Genomic DNA, 26,222 nt, shown 5'->3' with positions numbered 1-26,222 from the left:
GTGAAAGGTCACTTGGAAGCCCTCTTTTCATTTCACCCCGCTAGAGTTTTTCCAGCAGGCAACCGCTCCTGGGAGCAACCCCCTCCAATCTGTCCCTTTTGATATCCAAAGGAGGTTGTTACGGGGGTTAAATTTCTTAATTCGCTGGGTTCTTGGGAGCACTTCTTTAGCCCACCACGCTCAGTCCCTGCAGCTGGGTGCAGACTGCCTGTCTCCCTAAGGATACTGTGAAAGTGTTAGGGCTTATTCTTTCACCTTCTTCCAACTTGAGGAATGAGGGGGACGGATTTTACACCCGTTTATCTCCCATCACCTTCAGGGGAATTAAATCTCCATGTTACATCGGTACAAGATAATGTTAGCCTTATGGGGGGAAGTTTAAAATCAGACAAAGACTTTTCCAGAGCGCTTTGACTGGTAAGGAAAGCTGCTTGTCAGAAGATCTCAAACTGCGAGAGCTGGTGGCTTCTGCCTGCCCTGGCAAGGGGTTAGGTTTTGGGGGTTCTTAATTAGTTTTCAGAGGGTCAGGGAAATGAGCGTAGTGGGTCTGGAACAAAGGAAGAAATAGAAATGCAAAGCTGAGTGTTTGATATGTTGATAACCCCCCAGTTTTAATTTTAGCCTAATTGGATCAGGGTTAGGGGCAGTTGTTAGGTAAAGTACCTTCTCGAACTTCTGGCTTTATTCAAAAGTAAATATCGTAGCTCTTCACTTTTAACACAAGTCTTTTTCTTTTCTTTTTTTTTTTTTCCCTTCCTTCCCCCAAAGAACCACTCAGTTTACTTTGGATTTATTTCCACTGGGAAAGCGCAGAGATTTCAGGGACCTGTATTCTGATGGTAAAGCTTGTGACGTGAGCTTTTGTTTTCCATGCGAGGAGGAAACATTAGCATTTTTTCACATGTTAACTTTTTAACAATTGCAGGGAATTTCTTTTCCCTTAAAAAATGCCGTCCTTTTCTTTCTCCTCCCCTTTTCTCTCTTCTTGATATTTTTATTTCCCTTTTATATGGAGACTTGTAGATTTTGTCACTTCAAACGTTAGCTGTTCCTCCTCTTTTCTTTTGCTTTACAATACACACTAGGAGATTTTTTTTTTTTTTTGCATATTCCTCCCCTTTCTCTGTGAGATATTGTAGTTGACCAAATTTAAAACACTACAGTATTTAGCATCCCCGCAGTGCCATTTTAAGTATTTGGACCTGGAAAATGCCCCAAGCAATAACTACCTGAATTGCTTTTAATTACACAATATAGCTGCATCATTTTACTTCAGATTCTTTTTGATTGATGCTGTAAGGCAATTGTAACCATGGATGATGGGATTAAGTGCCTCTTGAAGTGACTTTAGCTTCTTGTGAGAACAAAGGGAAAGAAGAGAACACTTAGTCCCTTTTTGAGTGAACAGCCTTTTTTCACTTGCTATATAAAGAAATACAATTAACAAACATTATCCCCAGAGGTGAATTGAAATGTACGTGTGGACAATAACCGCTCTTGACTGCAATTAGACATATATGATCTGAGGTATTTTGGCCATTCATTAGTGCTAATTGTTTGAGAAACAAGCCCACAGAACAAATGATTAAAATGTTAGTGCCATAACCAGGATTATTAGCATGTGTGATAAAATGCATGCGCCGCAGCTGTACCAATAAAACTCTGGTGAGTCGCTTTGATTCGACAAATACTCAGCTCGCCTGCGAGCCTTTCCTATTTGCACAGGGCCTGCTGATATTTATAACAAACAACTTATATCTTCTTTTCTTAGTTAGAAAGAATTACTATGCAAATTGCAGGGCTTTGTCATTTCGAAGTAGTTTCCTTTGTCTTTGGGGGGCTATTTGTGTGCGGTTGTGAGCTACTCCGTAGAAAATTCAACATAGGAAAACCATTATATTTACTCGGGGCGGGGGGGCTTGCACATATTAGAGAAATAATTTGTAGGAGATTTTGCTGCATTAGTAGTTTCATGTTCCATGGTCTTGGTTCACTTCTATCCTTCAGCACCATAGATATCCAGGATTGTGGTTGGTATGCAGTTATGTGCATACAGGTCAGAAATACGCATTGTGGAAATTACCCATCTTTTTAAATGGTTTTAGTGAAATGATGGAAAATGCTCTTTGAAAACACTTTGCCAACAGTGTGCCAAAGATTGTAGAAGGAAAGATTTGGCCTATTAAACAATGGATATTTTTCAATGCTTCAGGTGGTGTAGTGTCCCTTCCAGGGATGCTTTCGTGTAGCAAATAAACAGGGAACAGAGGGACAGACTAAAGTGCTTATCCTGAAAATCACTTGTGGGAGTACTTTACTTCGTGAGCTGTATGTTGGTGGCTCAGATGAGACTGCACAGGTGTGTGCAGTTAAGTATATGTGTGAGTATGAGCAATGCTGGAATGTGAAAATGCAGTTTACAGGAGGGAAATGTGTATAATTTGGGGTAATTTCACTGGTTGCAGTCACGCTGTATGGCTGCCATTGCGAAGTGCAATGTCTCTTAGTAATCAAAAAGGTTTTCTTTTCTCCTTCCTGAGGATGAACTATTTGCTCTTGGGTGAAACAGTTCTCAGAGGATCATGAGTAACTTTAACTCGCCAGCTACTTTTGCATATTTGATGAAGACTTCAGTAGAGTGTTATGTTTGCTGAAGAAATTTAGTTTCATTTCCAAGACCCGAGAGCATTCAGCATGCTGCTAGATGCTATGAATGAAAATATGCTGCTGTAAAACAATTTAATGAGCATTACCCAATAGCCTAGTCCTTGTTTTAACTTACAGTGCTTAAAGGAAGAAACATTGTCTTAGCAAATTCTCTTGGCTTATGTCCATGTGTTTAGTTTAAAGCACAGTCAAGCTTAGTTTGAATCATTAAAATACTTGCAGTCAGGAAACATATGTAAGATTTTCTTCCTCTTTACAGCACACAGTTAACAATATAATTGAGATTGCAGTGCTGTATGAGTTTTTTTGTCCTAAAAAAGTAACCACTGGGGATGTTTTTATTCTATCAGAATAACAGAAGTTGAGATAATCAGGATAGTGTTTCCTACCACAGTAGCTATCTGCTCATATGCATAGCACCCTGGGCCTTGCTGCTGTTTTAAAAAGGTTTATAAGCAAATGGATGTTTTAATAAATTCTCTTCTTCTTCTACATTTCATTTTGTTGTAGAACATAAAAGATGGCTATGGAAGGAAAATGCAGAGTAAGAAGATGATTTTTAGGAATATATGTCAAAATAATAGCATATGAAAACACTTACTGTAGTCACACCTAAGCATACGTGTTGAAAACTCTTATTTTACATGTACATTTCTAGAGCTCTTTGTTTTGAAAGAAGAAGAATGCTGTGTTGGTCCACTGACACCAGCTCCTCCTGTACAGCTTTGTTTCTGGCCATACCTCTTGAAAAAATTATTGCTTCTTCAACTTGCTAAAATGTTCCATAGGACTAACCAATTGACACATTAACTGTATTTTTATAATAACCTGTGTCCTGAGAAAGCTGTGGTTTAGGCCCATGTGGCCACAATATTGATTAGTTGAGGAGGAGATACCGATAGTCAGCAGGTGATAGTATCTCTAACATTAAGCATATCAGGTGTTGATATTTTAATGGATTAAATCTGCCTATTTGTTTGGAGTCAGGTGGTCTGCTGCGAAAGCCATTGGTCTCCCATCTAAAGGAAAGTTCATAGACATCAATGGTGACACCTAACTAAATCTGGCCTGGAGGTAACAACAGGTTTACCTACACCATTGTGCACTGTAAGCAGAGCTGCCTTTATAGGGCTTGCAGTAGTGAGAGGGAAACCAGCTGGTCAAACATCCCTTGGTTCCACAACAGCCCAGAAGAAATCCTGGGAAATGTGTGATTGGAGATGCATCTCAGCATGCTCTGGATTATGGTATCAGCCACCTCTGTCGGGTTTCTGGAGCAGTCATTAAGGGTGCTTCAGGGGCTGCTTGGCTCTAGGCTGGAGTTAACTATTAATGGCCTGAGCTCTTTGACTCCTTTGTGCCTTTGGGAACTACAGGGCTGAAGCCATCAGAGAAAGAGAATAGCAGCTAATCACTTTTGTCCCCCCATATGTGTTCAGTGGAGGATTGCAGACTTCTTTACTGACCTCTGTGTCACACTGAAACAAACCCCTCCTATTTCCATTTGAGATAAACCACTCTTCCACCTCCTTCTTGCTCTCCCAAAGTGTACTACTGGAAGAAAATGGGATTAAGTGGATTTAACTAGCAGCCACTTGAGTTGCCACAAGTTGTGTTACCATCCCCACTTCAACATGATGCAGGGGACATGAAGTGGTTTGTAGAAGAAGGGCAAAGAGGGTACTTAGGAGAAAATCAGTGGATCCCAGTTGCATGTCTGCAGGTGTTGTCAGGACCTCCACCACCTAAGTCTGGAAGCTGTTGATGAAGATTTACTAGCAAGGGTAGCAGTAGCACTTGGAATAAAACAATGTGTCATTTCTTTTTAACAGCAAACCCACCCCCTTTCTTAGGCTGAATTAGGCATTACTAGGCATATTACAAGGAAGAGTCTGGCAGTGGGGTTTTGTGGGCTTCTAAAGCAGGTCCACCCAAGACATGCAGAGGCACAGCAGATGGCGTGGTGGAATAGTTGTCCTTTTCAATTTAGTTTACTGAGATAAAATGTAATTAAAGCTTTCTTCATCTTTTCCATCTATGACTTACATTCAGCTTTTAGGATGCACGCTCTAGGGTAAGAGAAGGTTCTTCTATGGGATAGCTTAGAAAGGCAAGTACTGCAGTGGTCTGTCAGCCTCACACCATGTTGGCTGTGATTTAGATTGACTGAACTCGTTTCCAAGCATTTTGAAAGGGTTAGTCATGTTCATGTCGAAGAAAACCCATGTACGCATGTAGCCATACATCATCCAAGTGTAGCAACTTGGGAAGCATTATTAAGGGGGGCACAGGAAAATGCATGGGTCCCTGACATGATGCGATAATGACATGTTCAGCATGGTGCTAGAAAAGCTTTGCATTACTCAAAGTGCTGAATAATATACATGATAATGCATAATGGTGTTATATGGTAGGATTATTTTGTGGAATAAGTGAATTGTGCTCTGAGTAAGAAAGCAAATTGTATTACTTTGTCCTCATTTTTCGTGTGTGAATGGGCCTGGGGGGTACAGTGTGAAACGGGGAGGAACAGGAGTAGGCAAGGGGATTTTTTGGAGGGCCATGGAACAGAGAGGCACCCTCTGCAATTTATTTCTCTGTGCTTGTAATTATGGAGCAAAGCATCGCCCTACTGCACTCAGGGCAGCCTCCCCTGGCAGTCCCACTGCCTCCAAGTACACCAACCCGGCTCGTGCCTAGGGTGGGTTAGATGGTCCCTCACCAGGAATATTGGCACAGGGTGGAGACTGCCACAAACCTGACGCCTCCAGTCCATGCGGATGCCACCTACTCAAGCTGTGGGGCACCACAGGCTCACACCTGCACTGGAGCGTGGTGCACAAAGCATTTATAAGCTTTAAAAGGCACTGCAGTCAACAGCCTGCTGATGGGTTTCTAAGCTCTGTTGATGGAAGTCTGTGCTGTGGATCTGGAGGTCTGCAGGCTTCTGAGAGGACATGTTTGGATTAGTGAGGTTCCCTATTGCATGGGGTTTTCAGTCCTGTTTTCCTCGTTTCCCCCTCCATCCATTTTGCTTATTTAAAATTTGCATGCAAATGTGTTTGTTGGTATAACACCAAGGTTGCAAAATCAGCTTTGCAAGCCCATGTTTGTTTTAACCACCACCCCTGCTCCATTCACAGCATGCCATCCAGCTCCTGGAGCAAACATGGCAGATAGCAGCCTCCTCCCTAAAGCGGTCTTGATCTGTTCCCAGCACAGCCTCCATCCTATGGAGGAGCCCTATGACTAGGGGAAAAACCAACCACCACCCTTCTGTATTTAGTACTTGTTCTATTGCACAGAATGGGAAGCGTGGTTAAGGCTGCACAGATAACGTCCGCCCTGGTAGTTCTTCAGTTCTCAGTGTTTAAGTTTGCAAGTTCTGCTGAACATAGTAGTTTTGGAGTTTTACACTGTAATTAGCTGTAATACTGACACTTCCCTACTTTGATTCTTCCTAAAGAAGAAAGGATATATAGATAACCCAAAACCAGCCACTGTTTACGTAGGAATGTTTCTCTTTTAAAATACAGTCAATGATTCTTTACAGCATTGTAGCCAAGAGGCTAATTTCAAAAACGTCTTTTGCAGGGTGGGTTCTCCTCTGCCAGCTGGTGTTACTAAGCTTAGTTACCGCTTTGCATCATCTCACAAGTACATTCCCAGGCGAGCTGTGCTGTATGTACCTGCGGATGATGAAAGGAAGATACAGAAAATCCCATCACTAAACGTGGATTGTGCGGTGCTGGACTGTGAAGATGGTGTGGCTCTGAACAGAAAGGTAATTAAAAATTATCTGTGTAATATAATCAGTGTTGAAGAGAACTTGTGGAAAAACATTGCCTTTGCCTTGGGAAACCAGCAACCAGAGAGACAAGGTTAAATCTTAAGATCTACAAAGTAACGTGAGACTGGTAGGCTTTGTGAAGGTGTTGGGAAAATCTGCTTGCCCAGGTCTGAAAGACATCCCATGTAAGTAAATGAGGAGGGAGTTCTGAAAGAGTACGGAGCTGGGTGTAAGCTTTCATCACAGAATAGTGGGAGACGTTGTTACTGCTGCATGTTTCTTAGGGAAGAGGAAGAAATGGTCCAAGAGAAGAAAAGCAGGAAAGGAAGAGTTAGTTCAGAATCACCAGGTGGGGAGTTTGCTGCTGAAATGAAATAATCTTCAGACTGTGAGCAAAACAGCGTGAGACAGAGTTTGGGTTTGAGTCTTTGGGTGTTTAGAAAGATTTTCTTCCTGAGCTTTCTGGATGAAATGCTGTTAGAGATGTCTCTGAAGGAAAGTGAAGTTAGAACCTGAGTGTACCAGGGTTTGAAGAGCAGTTTAGATTGAAGGAGCTGCAAGAAAGCAGGGAGATAGACGTGAGATATGTCAAATACCAGTGCCAAGTTTTCACTGACGTTGACCTCTGAAAGAAGAGAAAATGATGTGGTATGCATTCAGGTTTGCTTGCAAGCAAATTTTTTAAGTATATGAAAATAACCATTTGAAAATGTTTCATATCTGAGAATCACATAGGTTGGAAAAGGCCTTTAAGATCATCGAGTCTAACCATAAACCTAACACTGCCAAGTCCACCAGCTTAAACAGTGTTACAGTGCTTTGAACTACAGCAAACAGTGTTTAGGTTTCAATATGAATGTATTGTCCAGAAAGTTATGAAAATAGGATTGAAATTTTTACCATGTCATCTCACAAATGTGGATTATTCTGTTCTGTTTCTTGGGAATTAATGCTTTCCAGAAGGACTTTCTTGGACAGTGCTCTCTTTAACCTTCAGCCCTTTGCAGGTATATTGGAAAGAAAAGAGTTTACAGAGTTTGCGTATATGTATTTTAGTTCTGAAAAGTGACAATAGCATTTCTGGATGTTCATGTGTACCACTGAAGACAGTTGGAAAATGTTTTCCTGCTGCTAAAATTCTACATGAAAGACTAAGATTATATCTGCTGTCACAGCAAATTAGTATTGTTTAGGTTATATTTGGGGGGCTGCTGCTGTAAGATGACACAAGACACAATTGTGTATTAAACTCTAGTATTTTTAGGTGCAGCTTAATTATATCAAACTAATAATTTATAGCAGAAGCATCTATTTGTAACAGAGGAGGACAGCAAAGCAAAATTTTATGATCAAGTGACAAAGTTGATAGTAATTTCTAACAGGAGGGAGCCCAGGTAGGGCCACCAGTGTGGTCATGGCATGGAGGAGAGGCTGAGGAGCTGGGTTTGTTCATCCTGGAGAGGAGACAGTGGAGGGGGCCTTCGTGAAGGTTTTGCTGACTGGAGACAAGAAAAAAAAGTCCTTCCCATGCAAGTGATCAGGCACTAGAAGAGGTTTTCCAGAGAGGTGGAACATCCTCCCTCCATGGAGGTATTCCAGCCTTGGCTAGGTGAGGCCCTGATCTGATCAACCTGGTGTGGAGTGATAGTTATCCCTGCTTTGAGGAGACAGATGGACAAGGTGGTTTCCTGAGACTGTGTGATTGCATGATCTAGTACCAAAGCCTAATTCAAAGTGACTGGAAGATTGAGTTAATTTTTATATCTGCCACAGGTACTCAGGAAGACTTTGAGACTTAGGTTCTATGAATATGAAGCTGAAATTATTATGGCTCTCACAGCTTAATTTAATGGCATTTATGGATTGTTTCGAGACCTGTGCCCTTGATTTTCAAACTGAGGAAAAAAAAAGAAAACACTGGGAAACACAGCAACACTGAGCGCGTCCTTCAGTCATTATTCTAAAACAAACAGTACTGATGAATTTGACTGGTTTATATCACTAAAATTTATACTTCCGGATTTTCTTGAAAGTGCCGCAGAAATGCTGGGTTTAGGGAAAATCAGGACCTGGTTGAAGGTTCACAGTGCCTTGGGTCAAACTTACCTGTCTACAGAAGGCCTTCACTTGCATCGAGTCCAAGCAGCAAGTTTGAAACGTGTTAACAAGTTTATTTTAACAAGATGCTCTGTGTTTTGTATCAAGATTAAGTAAGATTTGGAGAGATCAAGAATCTGGAATATTGGCAGCTCCATTTGGTTGCTCATTTAGAGGGAAAAAAGGAAGATGAGCCTCCTATGACTGAAACTGATTACATTTGCAAAACTGCTTTTGAAGCTGCGGTTATAAATTAAAAGTCTTTATTGTCTAAACAATATTTTCTCTCAATGAAATTTCAGGAGATATCGTCCTCCCACAATTATGGTTTGTAATGGCTCACAGAGAGCACCAGAGTAGGGGAGGCCATACCCATACATCATTTTGGTGCCCACATTTCTTAGCTTCAAGAGCTACAGTGCTGGCTATGATTTCAGGTATCATTCAGGTATCATCTGTGGACTCCTCCTCTTTTTCAATCATTTTTCTAGTTGATATTTTGACTAAATCAGGAAAAAAAAACCAAACCTTGCAGCAAGAAGTTCACAAGGAGAAAATTTCTCAGCAAATTTTCTGAGGGAAACCAATGGGAAGAAACAGTTAAAAAGCAAAGTTATAGTAAGCTGAATACTAGCCTGCAAGTAAGGTGAGAGCTGATACTAGTGTGGGAGTAGGACACATGGGGCCTTTTCAACCCCTCTGGGATGAGACAGAGCTGTAGGAAGTCTTCAGAAATTCAGAGTAGGAATTCAGATAGGAAGATATCCCAGTATTGCTGAAAACTTGAGCCATCTTTTACAAAGCTAGCATTAGTCTTGCTGAACATACCCTGCTAGTCATATGCAGGATATGTTCACAGACTGCAAATCCTGGTTGGAGCTCCACACGCTGTTTTTAGAGGCTCAAATGCATGGTGTCACATGGTGTGGATTGCCAGCTGCCTTTCCAGGTGTCCGACTCTGTAAGACATTGGGAATTTCTACAACAGAAATTCAGGTTTTGGTTGGAGGGAGAATTGAATACTACTAAAGGTAAATTCCTTTCCCTGAGCAGATGAAGGCCAGAGCAATTCCCCACTGATGTACATGTAAAGTTTCTCCAGTGTTGCTGTACATTTTAAAGAAATTACTCAGAATGTCTCACTTGGTGATATTTTTAAGTGAACAGTTGAAATAGGAATTCTAAAACTATAAAACTGGAAATATAAAACTAGAAGTAAAATACTAGAAATAAACTATAAAACTAGAACTAGATTGCACTGCTGCTATGTTTCCAATGCATCACACTCTAGAGACTTTTTGTGAAATCCTGCAAAAATAGCCTGTGCCTATTTTCGCAGGAAAAGGCCTGAATATCCATTCATTTTAATTGTAAAAAAGAAAAAGGTAAAAAATGTGCCTGCACCAACACACTTGCACGTGTAAGCCAGAAAGCTGAATCGCATGTTATACCACTGAGAGCTCTCTGTGTAAAAGCTGAGCTGTCTGAAGATACCTTGAGGGCTCTCAGCGAAGCCAGCACTGCCTGGTGTAGCTTTCTCTGTAGAGTTGCATCAGTTACTGTACCTCCATGCCAGGTGAACCTACTACCAGGTGGAAAAGTCTCCTCCTGTTGGATTAAAGATTTCTATGCCAGTGCTTTCATTTTCCAAGGGCAGAGTGGGCTAAGATTTTGCAGTTGGTTCCCATGGGTCTTGTAGGGTTACCACCCTCACAAGAGAGCTTTCTAGAGAAGCATGTTTTCCAGCAGGATACTGTCTTCAGTGCTGCTGTTCTTCAGAGCATCCAGGTGTTAGCTGCCAGGTCAGCCTAGCAAGAGACCAGATTTGAGCTGCTACTGCAGTGTTTGTGCCTCTTTCTGAGTCTTGACAAAAGTTTCAGAGCATTTTAATACTTCCAAACCGCTGCTATTAGTGGCTTTCTCTTCACTGAGGTCATTAGGATGATTTTGAATAATTGGGATATACAGTGCCTTCCTCTATGGCTGTCTTTAGTGTGTCATCAGGCCAGGCAGGGCACAGTCCCTACCGCCAAGGATGACCTGTGAAAATTATCTCAGGCAAATTTTGAAGGGCTTAGGTTTCGGCCTTTTCTTTCCATGGGGAATGCCAGTGTTATAATTAAGAATCAAAATAAAACCCCATGTTGCTCCTCCTCATGTTTTTTGTATCAGAGGTGTAAAAGCAATCCCTTGGAGTGTATATATGGCTGGGAAACATCTGTGTGGTCCTTTGACACAAAACAATAAAAAATAGGAAATCTTATTGTTGTTCCTGTGAAACTGAATAGGTCCCATTCATCCAGCAAAAGTTATTGATATTCAGGACAGCGCTGTAAAATGGTGTAGGACCAATTAGGGTTTAAGTTCCTAAGCCTGCAAATTGTGGTTGTATCACTTTGTCTCTTCTAGAAAGAAGTTGTTCTCTCCTCCAGCACTCGAGCAAGAGAAGCTGGGGAAGAGGAGCCTCAGCTCTGTACTTTCCTCACATCGCTTCCTCAGGAGGGGATACAGCAGTTCCTGAGCCTCTTCTGTTGTCCCTGCTCCTCTCAGCAGTGAGGGCAAGTTCAGTTGGGCTAAGAGGATGGATAGGGAAGGACCTATTTTGCTTATCCGCAGCATGGCCTGTTAGGGTCATAGCATAAATTTGTTCCTGCTTAATGTCTTGTAGCCACTTAAAAGATCATTTCTGTGCTATGCCTAAAAAGCATATATATATATCTATTAATTCATTTGAATTGTCTCTTTTTAAAAATAGGATTAAAGCCTGACCACTTTTCAAACTGTTCCATTATGAATAACGCATACGTAAGAGATGACTCTGGGTTCATTACAGTTAAGAGCAGATCATCCGCATACATGCTGATTTTATGGAGATTTCTCCCTATGAGAATGCCTTCTCCATCTCTCTAGTGATCTGATCCTGGGGTCAGAACAAACAGCATGCCTGCAAGAGAGCATCCTTGCCTACCATTTTTCCCCTAATCTGAGACCTTCTGACCTCTTTATTCCTTATCACTGATGAGAAGAGGCTCTTGCATCTGAAATAACACTTCAACTAAATTTGGGGGTGGAGATAAATACATAAAATGGGTCAGCATGCTATAGAAAAAAAATCCTTTCCTTACTGAAATGCATTTTATTACTGATCTTACTAAAATTGAAGGCTTTTACAGTATCAGTGGAAAAAGGCTGCAGTTGGCTTCCATAAACCTCTAGCTGTTTCAATTAAAATCAATGGTTTTCCTGTGTTAGGTGATGACAATCTTCTTTTTGTTTTTCTTAATAAAGCCAAGTTGGTTAGGATTTATCAATGCCACAGGTATTTCTCTAGGCACATAGTTAGAGTGTTAGCTAGTACTTCACAGGCACAGTTGCATGAAACATTGATAACTAGGTTATTTTACCAGGTCTTTGCTTTATTTATAATAAATTACTACTGTACCTAATTGTATTCTTCCTACAGGGAGAAGGCTTGCTGATAAAGTGTGTAGAGAATGATTAAATGTACACAGGCACATAGTAGGGTGACTTCTGTTCAAAAGATGCACAAAATTAAAATGGGAATGCTGCTTTCCCCAGTGGCTTACCATTATTAAAAGTCTCAGTAGCATGGGAAATTCTTCTGTAAGAACTGGGGAGTCCAGAAGTCTCTCTGGTTTATTGTAGGGAAGCTGAACTGTACAGTGAAACTCTGCAAGGCCTTTTTGATCCTTGAAGAGTTCTGATGAATATACATTTTTATGAAAGTTGTAAAGTGTTTTCATTTCCTTATTAATCCCACCATGGTCCTGGAAGAATCTACCACTCCTGAGTGGTAACTGTGACAATAACAGGTTTTGTTCCTATTGTTTTACTCTACAAGCCAATCATCTTCCTTACAGAAGGATTTGAGGATTCATAAGGACAATTGCAATATTCAGCAATTTTCTTCTTAATGAGCTCAGTAATGCGTGTGCTTCTTTGAGCAGAGCCTTTGAATTGCCAGTTACTTCTTTTCCACTGATCCATATGTATCCAATTAAGCTTGACTTGGACATATTCTGATGTAACTATTACTGCTGACAGAACAGTGTCTAGAAACTTACGGAAAATGTCTTAGCTCAGTTTTAACAGGGATTTCAGGTAGGAATACATGAATAGACCTGGGAAAATATTTTAAAGCATACAGTTAATGTTTGTATGGACTCGGAATTCACAGCGCTTCAACTCTTCATGTGTAGTCCACTGTCCACAGGCACATCAACCCACCTGGTTACTGAAGACTAATTGCAGGACTAGAAGTCATGTGCTGCTACACATTTCTGAACCAGTTTTCAGTATTTCATCTGGGTTTGTAGCAAGAAAACCTGGCTGCACAGCCATTGAGCATCTAGCCCTTAGTTTGAAGGGAGCAGTTGAGTTTCAAGGGAGATACAAAAAATCAAGCCAATACAAGAAGTTCAGAGTACATGTGTAGCTTAGAAACACTCTGTTGAAGCAAATTTGGGCAGACTTTTGTTGTATGCAGAGCCATGTGTTGGATTATGTTGTCAGAGCTGCAGTGGTACTGGGGATGAGAAAAACATAAAGGTATTGCCTAGATTGCTGTTGCTCAACACTCAATTCTCAGCACTCAACACAATTTGCTCCAGATCTCCTTTGCCTTTTTGTTGGCCATGAGCAGGCAGAGGAGTATGTTTGTATGTCCAAGTTTCTATTGCAGTTAGTCTTGAAACCTAGCCTTGAACCTAAGACTCCACTGTGCTTGTAACCAGTAGTCCACTGTACTTATTCTCCCACATTGCAAGGGCCACATTTTGAAAACAGGCAAAGCACAAGGAAACCCACAGACCCCATTAACAGGGCCATGGATGAGAGAGTGGTAGGACACACATAGAATACAGCACTTGCACTCTTTTTGGTAACTTTTCTACAAGGTGTCTGTACAGTCACAGTCAAGGTAGTGGTCTAGTGGACCTTTGGTTTGGTTTAGGTAAGATATGTAGGTAAGGGAAGGTGGAAATGCATGGTACTTTTCCCAGTGCATTGGTGCCCTGAAAGCTGGACCTGTCCCAGGATGGTGAGGAGTCAGGGAAACCTAAGAGATACTTACAAGATTACAGGCAAAATCTGTGGTTTATTTCACCAAACTGTTTAAACATCACCTGTTTAGCAGGGGTTTAGTAGTAGTTACAGGTAGCAAAACAAGGAAGCGTTGGGATGCTGGATAAGAGAAAAGAATTTCTGATGTCAGATGAAGGAACAGAATAGCCCCATAAATGGAAGTTGAAGATGAGGGTGAGTATGTGTGTGGTCAGGGCTACGTTTGGGAACCTTGGCAGGTGTCAGCTGAAAGCATTTAACCTCTGTACCTTTGGTTTCACGTATTACTCTTCTGGAGACAAGAGAAAAGGATCCTCACACAGATTGGTGGAAATTGAACCACCAATACCTATGTGGAAGGCTTGTTTCCTTCCACTGTTGGCTCCTGTAAGCTGCTGTTAGCAGGAGCCCACAGTACTTAATGGTACTGCAGATTCTGCAGTCGTTATTCAGATGACATTTCACAATGAAGGAAAGACGTTTGTGTTTAAATGAGTAATTCAGGATTAAGCCCTTCAGGAGTTTAAGCTTCTTTCTCCTATATATAGAATCATAGAATCATAGAATAGTTAAGGTTGGAAAGGACCTTAAGATCATCTAGTTCCAACCCCCCTGCCATAGGCAGGGACACCTTACACTAAACCATCTCACCCAAGGCTATGTCCAGCCTGGCCTTGAACACTGCCAAGGGTGGAGCACTCACAACCTCCCTGGGCAACCCATTCCAGTGCCTCACCACCCTAACAGGAAAGAATTTCCTCCTTATATCCAATCTAAACTTCCCCTGTTTAAGTTTTAACCCGTTACCCCTTGTCCTGTCACTACAGTCCCTAATGAAGAGTCCCTCCCCAGCATCCCTATAGGCCCCCTTCAGATACTGGAAGGCTGCTATGAGGTCTCCATGCAGCCTTCTCTTCTCCAGGCTGAACAGCCCCAACTTCCTCAGCCTGTCTTCATACGGGAGGTGCTCCAGTCCCCTGATCATCCTCGTGGCCCTCCTCTGGACTTGTTCCAGCAGTTCCATGTCCTTTTTATGTTGAGGACACCAGAACTGCACACAATTTACACAGAGTTTACACAGAATTACACAGAATTACACAGAATTACACAGAATTTACACAGAGTAAAGAAGCAGGATCACCTCCTTCGACCTGCTGGTCATGGTCGTTTTGACGCAGCCCAGGACATGGTTGGCTTTCTGGGCTGCGAGCGCACACTGCAGCCGGCTCATGTTCATTTTCTCATCCACCAACACCCCCAAGTCCTTCTCCGCAGGGCTGCTCTGAATCTCTTCTCTGCCCAATCTGTAGCTGTGCCTGGGATTGCTCCCACCCAGGTGTAGGACCTTGCACTTGTCATGGTTGAACTTCATAAGGTTGGCATCAGCCCACCTCACAAGCGTGTCAAAGTCCCTCTGGATGGCATCCCTTCCCTCCAGCATATCAACCGGACCACACAGCTTGGTGTCATTGGCAAACTTGCTGAGGGCGCACTCAATCCCACTGTCCATGTCACCAACAAAGATGCTGAACAAGACCAGTCCCAACACTGATCCCTGAGGGACACCACTCGTTACTGGTCCCCAGCTGGACATTGAGCCATTGACTCTTCGTGTGCGTCCATCCAGGCAGTTCTTTATCCACTAAGTAGTCCATCCATCAAATTGATATCTCTCCAATTTAGAGACAAGGATGTCGTGTGGGAGAGTCTCAAACGCTTTGCACAAGTCCAGGTAGATGACGTCAACTGCTCTACCCTTATCCATCAATTCTGTAGCCCCATCATAGAAGGCCACCAAATTGGTCAGGCAGGATTTCCTCTTAGTGAAGCCATGCTGGCTGTCACCAAGCACCTTGTTGTTTTTCATGTGCCTTAGCATGCCTTCCAGGAGAATGTGCTCCAAGATTTTACCAGGCACAGAGGTGAGACTGACTGCTCTGTAATTCCCCAGGTCTTCCATTTTCCCCTTCTTGAAAATGGGGGTTATATTTCCCTTTTTCCAGTCATTGGGAACTTCACCTGACTACCATGATTTTTCAAATATGATGGCCAGTGGCTTAGCAGCTTCATTCGCCAGCTCCTTCAGGACCCATGGATGGATTTCATCAGGTCCCATGGACTTGTGCACGTTCAGGTTCTTAAGATGGTCTCGAACCAGATCCTCTCCTACAGTGGGCCCAAAGTCTTCATTCTCACAGTCCCTGCATCTGCCTTCCAAGACTTGCGTGGTGCAGTCAGAGCCTTTGCCAGTGAAGACCGAGGCAAAGAAGTCATTCAGAACCTCAGCCTTCTCCAAATCCTATGTAGCCAGTTCTCCCGAAAGCTTCCTCAGGGGGCCCATGTTGTCCCTAGTCTGTTTTTTGTTTGCTACATACCTGTAGAATCCCTTCCTGTTATCCTTAACATCCCTAGCCAAGTTTAACTCCAACTGGGCCTTAGCCTTCCTAACCTGGTCCCTAGCTTCCCAGACAACATCCATGCATTCTTCCCAGGCCGCCTATTCTTGCTTCCACCTTTTATAAGCCTCTTTTTTCCTTTGATTTTTCCTCAGCAGCTCCTTATCCATCCAAGGAGGTCTCCTGGCCCTCCTGCCGCACTTCCTTCTAGTTGGGATGCAGCACTCCTGAGCTTGTAGCAGGTGATCCTTGAATATCAACCAAGAGTCTTGGGCCCCCCTGCCCTCCAGGGCATTCCATGGAACCTTACTAAACAGGCTCCTGAAGAGGCCAAAGTCTGCTCTCTTCAAGTCCAGGGCAGTGAGCTTGCTGCGCGCTCTTCTCACTGTCCTGAGGATCTCAAACTTGACCATCTCATGATCGCTGCATCCAAGGCTGCCCCGGAGTACCACATTCTCAACAAGCCCTTCCCTGTTGGTGAGCAATATACTACATATATTGAAGGCATGTGTGCTGTGCTAGTTGCAGGACATACCATTCCCAAAGTAAGCACAGAACCATCTAAACCCAGTCTTTTATTTCCATCATGAACTAAGCCCATGCCATGATGTTCCTTGAATTTAGAGTGGAGTGATTTATCTCTGTTCAACAGAAGACAAAGTACATGGATTACCATTGCCTAAACCCCTGGATTTTACATATTCTGTAAATTGCTTTCTTCTCTGAATAGTGAAAAGACTGTATGTTAAAAAGTGCTTTATACACCAAAAGAATACACTTTCATGGAATAGGCTGGTACCCAAAATAGTTACAAAACCACATCTCTGGCATACTGAAACTGGAGAGCATCCAGAGCCATGAATTCATTGTGCACTCATATACCAGAATAGACCACAATTCGCAACTCTTGTAATTTTTCTAGTCCCTGTAAAAGCCATAAAAAACAGGGACAGAACATTAGAAGCTACATGCATTTGTTTACTCACGTCTAAACCTGCCTAGCTTTGCTATGCCTGCATCAAGCTCCAGGGGCACAAAAGCTCTTCATGTTCCCCAGGTTACACATTGTTGTGCCCAGCGTTTGGGCTTCCAATCAAGGAATCCTTTTGCAAAGATGGAAAAAATGCACCTTTTCTTTTTCTTTTTTTTTTCTTTTTTGTTTTATTTCTTCATTTTGGGTAAGTCAAAACATTTATCTACGTATGAAAATTACTGTTTTGGTAGTGGGGTTTATGCAGCATGTGCAGTTTTTAGCACATCTAAATGCATTGACAGAAGTATATTCATAGAATCATAGAATGTTTTGGGTTGAAAGGGACCTTAAATCTCATCTGGTTCCACTCCCTTGCCGTGGGCAGGAACACCTTCCACTAGACCAGGCTGCTCAGAGCCCCATCCAGCCTGGCCTTGAACACTTCCAGGGATGGGGCAGCCACAGCTTCTCTGTGCCAGTGTCTCACCACTCTTATAGTGAAGAACTTCTTCCTAATATCTAATCTAAATCTACTGTCTTTCAATTTAAAGCCATTCCCTCTTGTCCTGTTGTATGTCTGACTCCAAAAACAAATGCACACATCTATAAATGCAGCCTATTACAGAGACAGACGTTGATGTAAGCTGATCTGCTGAGGTTGTCCATCTTTTCTTTTGGCTACGATTGTCATGACAGAGATGACTATCTGTCTTCTTGCTTCTCAGTGAGAAAATGGATAAGCTGACTGTGGAGTCTGATTATCACTTTGCATCTTCTCTGAAAGAATAAATAAAATCTTTGTGTTTTCTGAGTCTGACTACAATTTCTAGCTTTAAAGCAGCTTGGTTGCTCTGAGATTGCTGTTTCAACTCCTGAATGGCAACATAACATCATGCTGTCTGCTATGGATCCTTGTAATAGCTCTTTCTGCTATCCTTCTTTCAATGAAGTGCATTAGGGCTACCCTCTCCAGAACAATGTACTTGCCAGTTATTTCAAGTTTGGGAGAAGAGAATCATAAATGTTTTTCTTCATTTCTGATCACTGAGCCCCAGAAGACCATAAATCCTCGTGTTGTTCCTCATTTGGGAATAAATGGTTGTAAAGATCCTGGCTGTTCATTTTAGGATGATAATAAACCATGGCTTGCTCATTCTTTCCTCCTTACTTGTTACAGTCTTTTACTAGATTGCCGCAAAATACCTGTGCTTGTGCCAGGCTTGAGACAACTTCATCTTCTAAGGTTTCACAATACAATTGAGTGTTTAAATGTGTTGAAGGATGTTCAAACATGTTTAAGCGTGTTGAACAAATTGGTATTTTCTTCCTTGGTTACATCTTAAACTTTGATTCCACGCAGACCAAATCTTCTACTTGTTAACCAATTATTTTTAAATAGAATAATTATAGATCATAATTTATTGTGCATTTTCTTGAGGAAAAGGGCAAATTAATACATGTAAACATGGGTGAATCTATTTAAATAAACTGTCCACAAAATCCTTGCAATATGTAAACAACATTTGTTGTGCCTTGGAGATAGCATATGATTGGACTCACGAGACCCTGTTTATCCTGCTGAACAGTTTCTTTTATAACTTCAAAGGGAATTTTGTATATTTATGGCAATAGCAGGGTGTTAAGTGTAGCTAGACAGAAATTATACCTCAGCTATTTAGTTAATGCCAATAGGGATTAAATTAGATTTTATAGCTGTTAGTGGAAGTCTGTTTTGTACCTAACAAGTGGGATTTTTAAATCCTGGAAAGCATAATCCTATTATAAAACTGGCAGCTGAATTAACATTATCTAGGAAGCAAGTCTTCACGGATTAACATTTTTTGACATTAACAATGAAAAACTAATGCTACAGGCATATTAGATGCTATTCCCAAAAGTAGGAAAAAAGGGAAGTGAATATAGGACAAGATAAATGGCACAAATACTGCAGGAAGGAAAAATGGAGTGAAATATGCATGAGATGAAATCTGGGAGTGGCTATGGTCTGGCACAAGTACAAAAGAAATATTCTGGGTATAAAAAAAGGCTCCACAATTGGTAATTCATATATTAGCCCACACATTGATTTATATGGGACTTGTGAGTAATTCACAGTTATCCAACATGAGTATGGAATAGCCACGAATGCCTTCTCCTGTCCCTAGATCTGAGGCCTTCATATTCCAGCTGGATGCTGTAGGAGCCAAGGGCTGGCAACACTGCAGAAGAAACACTTGTTTCTTTGCTGAACAGTCCCATAAAACCATTCCACAAAGACCCTGATGAAGTCCTCCTTATTTATCTTGAAGGACAGTTATGGGACAACTGCTGAAGGCAGTGGTGCAGGAGATGAGTGGGCCATTGAACTTGCTTTCTTGCAATATCTTATTCTAGGCATTGATAATCTAAATAAGTGTAAGTGTATATACCATGTCATATTTCAATTAAAAAAGTGTTGTCCCCATCACAGTTAGAGAGCAAACCTTTTATTACTTAAGCTTGTGAAGTGTATATCTCATAAAAATTATTTTAACAGCTCTGTGTTTAGAATCTGAGCCCTATTCATAGCTGCAGCATTGAAATAGCACAAGTAGTATTTTGTTGTGTGGAGGGTTGAGAGGAATCCACTTGATAAACTGATCAGTCACAAAAACATGCTAAACAAATTCTTCCAGATTTTGCAATATCATATTCAGTGTTGACCCAATACAGATTTTACTGCAACAGTATCTGTTGGCTGCCATCTTGTCTCACCAATTTCTTCCTTCTTATCAAATAAAGAATTCCAGTAACTACTGATGAAAGCTAAACTGAAACAATTTGTTCTAACTTTGCCTTCCAACCTCCCAGTTTCTTGGTTTGAGTGAAGCAGAACTAGATCTGAGTCACTGTCAGACTGGGGTTTTGTTATCAGAGATTTCATTGTGGCTTTGCAAACCTAACACGTGGCTTCACAGGTTGATTCTTGGTTTGGTCTTTTTGAAGTGCTGCATTTTTCCTCCCTGTTCCTACTTTAACCACTATTACTTACTGGCTTACATTCTTACCGAGCATCTTTTCTGCCAGAGCATGTGTGTGTAGTAATCATTGCTGTGGTTAATTCCATTACCAAAGGTGTGGCAGTGACTGCCTTAAGAGTTTTATTAAATCATGGGTGTGTAGCATAGACTTTACCTTGTACAGTATACAACAACATCTAAACTGTGGAAAGAGTGTGAAATTTTTAAGTTTCCAAATTGCCCTCCTCTAAAGTTAGTACCATTGGCACCATTATGTCAGTGGGAAAACTCACACCATTTGGCATCAACAGGACCAAGATTTATCCCCTGTCATGTGCGTGTTGCACCAACAGTACTGAACACTACTGGGAACTGTAAATAGTTGCTTTTATTGTGGCTCTTTTTCAAATATCTGTCCTTCAGATGCTTTTTTTAATTGTTATTTTTGTGTATGTGGAAGTATGAACAGTCCATAAGCCTAGTACTTTAAAGCATGTTAAGTATCTTTTATCCATTACCAAAGCCCTTTGAGGTGCTGGGCACCTTTGGAGAAATGGGGGTACAATGTGCTTCATATCACAAAGGACATGAATTTGATGTCTCCCGAAAGTGGATGTCTCTGTAACCAGTTGTAGAGAGTGTCCATAGATGTCTCTGATCTCCCTAATTTCTACTCCGAATTTTCTCATAATTTAATATAAATGCTATTTTCAGCAAATGAAACGGATTTTGTTGTCCATGACCACTTACAGAAGGAAAACCAGAAACGTCTTACGCTCACCTATAAAACATTATTCTGTGTATTGAATTCTTATTAATGGCTTCTATCGATTTTCTCTTTTTAGTCAAGTTTCTGCATATTCGTCAGCATTTTTTTAACAGCAGATGCTGGAACATCTTCCCAGTCTTCTTGTAAGTTTCTGAGCCTCCTCCAACCTTTTTTCATTTCTGGTCCCCAAAACTGGGTATTTCAACTGATCTCTTATAAATGCAATATAAAACAGTGCAATTGCTTCCTATTTTATTATATATGGTATTCCTGATAATATATTTCCAGAACTGGCTTTGTCTTTTTTGTAATAACACTACATTGGTGGCACTCATTCACTTCAACCTACTATTCTTAGTGCATTTTCAGCTTTGTTTCTGGCTCTTAATGTCTCTATCTCATATGTAGTATAGTTCTATCTTTTTAATTTTTTACTGTCTATCCAGTCTGAGAATGTGTTTGCATCTCTCTCCAAATTACAGGTTGCTGAAAATACCAAAAATCTAACCTCTCTTGCACTAACCAAGTTGCTAATGAAAATACTGAAATGATGCCCTCTACCCTCTGTGAGGGATGATCAGTTGAATACTGGCTGTTACTTTTTGAGGGTAGGTTCTACCCTCTGTGAGGGATGATCAGTTGAATACTGGCTGTTACTTTTTGAGGGTAGGTTCTACCCTCTGTGAGGGATGATCAGTTGAATACTGGCTGTTACTTTTTGAGGGTAGGTTTCCACATTAGCACATTTCCTTTGAGGTCATTATGAGCAGCAGTGTTAAAAGCTTTCTCACATCTTGACTGCCCTCCACAGTTTCTCAACACCTCTCTTGAAGTAGGTGGTCAAAGCTAGAGATTACACTCTAGGTGCAGCTTCACCAGTGCGGAGTAAAAGGGGATAATAACCTCCCTAGTCTTCTGGCCATACTCCTCCTGATCTAGTCCAGTGTGCAGTTTGCCTTGTTTGCAATGAAAGCACACTGTTCTCTTGCTGTCCCTCATTCAGGTTGTCATCCACCAAAGCCCCAAGCCCCTTTCAGCAGCTGTAGCCTGTCACCTCTGGCCAGGCACACATGTGGAGTTCTCCTGCCCCTGCTGTGCAGCTTCTTGCTTCTCCTTGCTGAACTCTGGGCCTCCTGTTGTCTCAGCCCTCAAGTTTCTCATGGTGCCTCTGGACTACAGCTCATATCCCTGTAGTTTGGTGTCACTGGAAGATTTGCTGAGGGTTCATTCTGTGTCATCACTGAAGTTCGCATGGAAGATGCTAGATAAAACTGGCCCCAGTATCAAAGCCTAGGGTTCTCTGCTTGTTACCAACTGTCAACTAAGCAGACCTTCAAACTCAGCTGTCCAGCCAGTTTTCAACCCATCTAATAGTCAGTTCTTCTAGTCTATATTTTCTCAGCTTCCAGATGAACATGCTATGCCCTCTGAAGTCAGGGTGTATTACATCTGCTGCTCTCTTTGTCCATGTACCTAATCATTTTGTCATAAAAGGCCATCAAATTGGTCAGGCAGAGATGTCCTTCTGTCTCCAACCCCCACATACTTATCCATCTTCTTCCCCCACTTCATTGTCTGTGGTTATTATGATATCTTGATTGCAACCTGGTTTGTCCTCTTTTCCTCTTTACCTAGTTAGAATCAGTAGACCTAACAAACAAGATTCATACTTCATAGAGCTTCACAGTGTCATGTATTTTGAAGTGTCCTTAACACTGGAGTAAACTATACTTTCTGAGCATTAAAATTTTAGTTGCTTTGAGTTGAATTCAGACACCCGCATCCAAGAATGTGATTCCTACCCACACTGCTAATCTCTGCATGTGCTCTTTAGTGCTTGAAAGTCTGCTTTTGTGCGTACTCAGACATGTTTCTGTCCTCTTCTGGCAGCTTGTCTCTCTCATGCCTAGGCTATCAGAAATGTATTTTCTAAGGCCCTTGAGCAGATGGGATCAAAATTTGCCTATCAGGCTCTGACAGGAGACATATACAAAGCACAGAAGCCATGGCCTTTTTATTTAAAAATGGGTAGGATAAGAAAGAAGAAATAATGGTTGTGTCCATGGTGGCATGAGTAACAGGCTCACTGTGAGCTGATGGATCAGGGTCAGAGGGGAAGCCAGAATGGGGAAATGTCATGGTAGTGCTTGATCAAGGAGAGACTGTGGACAAAGATTTCTTTACACTGAAAGAAGCATCTCAAATTCTTTCTGACTCTCACGGAGGGTTTTAACCATGCTAGTATCTACTGAGAGGACGGTATGATGGGTTGCAAGCAATACAGATATCTGGAGTGCATGGAAGTCAATTTTTTTGATGCAAGTGCTGAACAAGCTAACTAGGGAAGATGCTTTGCTGGACTCCTGAATGAAAATGAACTGTCAGTCAATAGCAGCCTTGACTGCAGGAGCTGTCAGATGCTGGATTTCACAGTCCCGAAGGCAGTGAGGAAGGCAAGGACACAAGACTTCAGCTGGTAGGCAGGACTGATTCCATGTTAGGCTGCCCCTGAAGGTAAGGGAGCTCATAAGAGCTAGTCAGACTTCAGTGACAACCTGCACAAAATGCAAAAATATCATCTGAAGGGCAGGAGAACAGGCAGGCAGGAGGCCAGCTTGCTGAACAGGAAACTCTTGATTTAACTCAAACACAAAAAGGAACCATACTGGAAATAGATGCAGAAATGAACTGTCAAGGAGGAATAGAGAAATATTACCTGGGCATGTAAGGGCAGAGTGAGGAAGGTCAAAACCTGGAGTCAAAACTGGTGAGGGACCTGGGGCAACCACAAAGGTTTCAACACCTTTATCAGCAACATAAGAAAGACCAGGGAAAATGGGTCTACTACTGAGTGGTGGCCTCTGCCTGCAGAACATCAGTAAGGCCAAGATGTTCAATACTTTCTTTGCCTCAGGCTTTATAGTCAGAGTCTGCTCTCAGGCCCCTGGTCATCCCTAGTGGTTAGACAACTTGCCCAGGAAGCCAGGAGCAGTGGTCTATTTGTCCTTAGCTGAAGTGAAAACAGCGCCTTGCTCGCTAACTAAAACTCTGATACACTGTCTGTATGCACACATCTCTGTGGTAGAGACACCCTCCACCTTGATTTAAATAAGTAGATATTAACTGGGCCAGAGACTGAATCTAGGCCTGAAGCTGACTTTCTAGCTCAGTGATTAGGGCATGAACCTAAGAGAAGAGAGACCTGGATTTCTGTCTGTGCTCCAGGCACAGCATATACATTTTAGCCTATGGCTTTTTTTCAGACATCACAGTGTATGTGTCCCTCTGTGGTTCTAGTCCTAGTTTACTAATCTAATCAAGAAATCAGATCCTCGGCAGGATTCATGAGACTGGTATCATTGAAGGTACCCCTGTACTAGCAGGGAAATCTTCGTTTATGCTTTTTCCTAACAGCCCGCCACCTCCATGAGCAGCTCTTTTTGTTTAGAACCTTGAAACAATTCATGTCGTTTTTACTGCTTTTCTAGTTGTAAGTGGAAAATTATATATTTTACTTGTAACTGCTGACATCTATTTTGTCCCTCCCTCTGTATTCTTCCTTCACCTGTTGCGGTTTGAAAAACAATTCAAGGCAGTTCATCCTGTTATTGGAGGTGCCTGAAGACAGACTGTAAGGGTCAGGACAAGAAAAAAACCATGTGTGAGAGGTTGCTGAATCCAGCAGCCTGTTACATCCAGTTCCACCACCAGTGAGGCTGAGCAAGTGTTCCAAACAGGCATATAAGTACATGTATTTACTTATATGTGTGTGTGTGTATAGATACATATACATATACCTCCTTGCTGTGCTAAATAAACTGAATGGCCAGCCACTCAGTTCCAAACAGTCAGAAAGTAGTGACTTTACCAGCACTCACGTAAACCCAGTGCAGCTTAAATCAGTGTCACGTAAACATGGACAGCATGATGGGCAGATCCTGTTCCCAGTCCTGCATACGCTCTCTCTGTATAGTAGTATGCTTATACACACAGTCTGTATAATGTATGTCTCTATACATGCATAATACAGAGCAGCAACATCTGGTCTTAGATGATCAGTATATCCTGTAGCTGACCACATATCCCCTGGTCTCCTTGGTTTCTGTCCCCTGGATCTGTGAAGCATGGAGGTTCATGGCCCTACTGTAGCAGCATGTACAGCATGTACAGCATGTAAGTCAGACTTCTTTTCATTAAGCGCACACCAGAGCACTCCTGTAGCTGGCCCCAGATCCCATTAACAGTTAACTTACCTTACCATTAGCCTGAGAATTACCACTTCTTATTGCTCATAGCCATATATACTGTTAGGAAATTAAAGGCAAGGTTTCTCAAAGTCAGAGATTAATGGTAAGAAACTATCATTGTATTTTTCAATAGGAGTTTGGTATTAAACTATTGTTCTAAACCACGTTTATCTACAGATATAGCTATGAAATGAACAGCTGGAAGTGTGGCATGCTTGAGCATCCTATAGAAGTAGGAAGGAAACTTCACAGAACATGTGTTTTATTTGTGACTTCACAATATGCTTTGTTTCTGATTAAAAATGCAAAGCACTGTATCACTTAGCTGCACTGACCCACTTGTCTGAACGTGCAGCATCTTTTACTGATCCTTTTGTAAAGGTGAAGGAGGAGGAGCAGTTCCAACTGGGTTAAGCACAGTAGATGGTATAGATAGGAGCTTCTGGCTACCCTGCTGCTCTTGCAGTTGATTAGCTGTTTTCAGTAATTATGCATTTCCATCAGGGGTGCAATGGTTATCACCTCTGGTAATGAGATTACTCCCATTTCATACAAGTGTAATGTTCTGCCGGTTCCCTTTTGGCACTTTAAACGTTGCCTTGACTCGCGCTCTCAACGCTTGCCAAGGTTGCTCACCGTATTCTCTCCTATGGACTCACTGAACCATGCAAATGGGTTCCCCAGCATTTGTCAGTCTCGTAGTAGCAACCTATAGGCATGTCAAGGTAGCCTCACAGCACGTAGAGTAAAGAGCTCACTTTGCAGTAACCACAGTGAACTGGTTCAATTCTTTTATTGCTTTTTGTTTTTCCAAGTGGCTGCAGTAGGCTGTCACAGAATGGGAACTACATGGTTTTCACTTGTGTGAGGTATCTCTGTAACCCATGACACAGCATCTTAAAACTCCCAAAATGTGATTTTGCACTACAGCAGGAAAATAGGCATTGTCTTTTCATTACAGTGTTGAAAAACTTGCAAGCTTTGCTGGGATTCCCTAAATGTAGGGTACTTGTTCCACAAAGCACTGTTAAAAATCACAGTTGCCAATCATATGGCAAGCCAGAGAAGTGGATGCTGGTGTTGCATCTCACTTATACAAGTAACCTGTCCATTCTTCTGGTGCTGAGTACTTACACTGGAAATTTCTTAAACTGGAAGAGAGATATATCAGAATAGGATAAATAAATCACTGAAGATACAAA

The 26,222-nt window shown here is 41.8% G+C and overlaps 1 protein-coding gene across 8 annotated transcripts in view; it reads left to right on the top strand.

Annotated features, from left to right (window-relative positions):
- Positions 1-26,222, top strand: part of CLYBL (citramalyl-CoA lyase) — a 171,144-nt gene that overhangs the window by 83,231 nt on the left and 61,691 nt on the right. For all 8 annotated transcript variants that reach the window (XR_010612330.1, XR_010612329.1, XM_065677999.1 and 5 more), the window contains exon 2: positions 6,262-6,451. Coding sequence is in view for 6 of the 8 variants with exons in the window: in XM_065677999.1 (XP_065534071.1) it covers positions 6,262-6,451 (190 nt within the window). In the remaining 2 variants the exon portion in view is untranslated. The remainder of the gene's footprint in view (positions 1-6,261; positions 6,452-26,222) is intronic.

This window comes from Lathamus discolor, chromosome 4 (assembly GCF_037157495.1).
Source record: "Lathamus discolor isolate bLatDis1 chromosome 4, bLatDis1.hap1, whole genome shotgun sequence".
NCBI lineage: Eukaryota > Metazoa > Chordata > Aves > Psittaciformes > Psittacidae > Lathamus > Lathamus discolor.
This window is presented reverse-complemented; position numbering and strand designations above follow the sequence as displayed.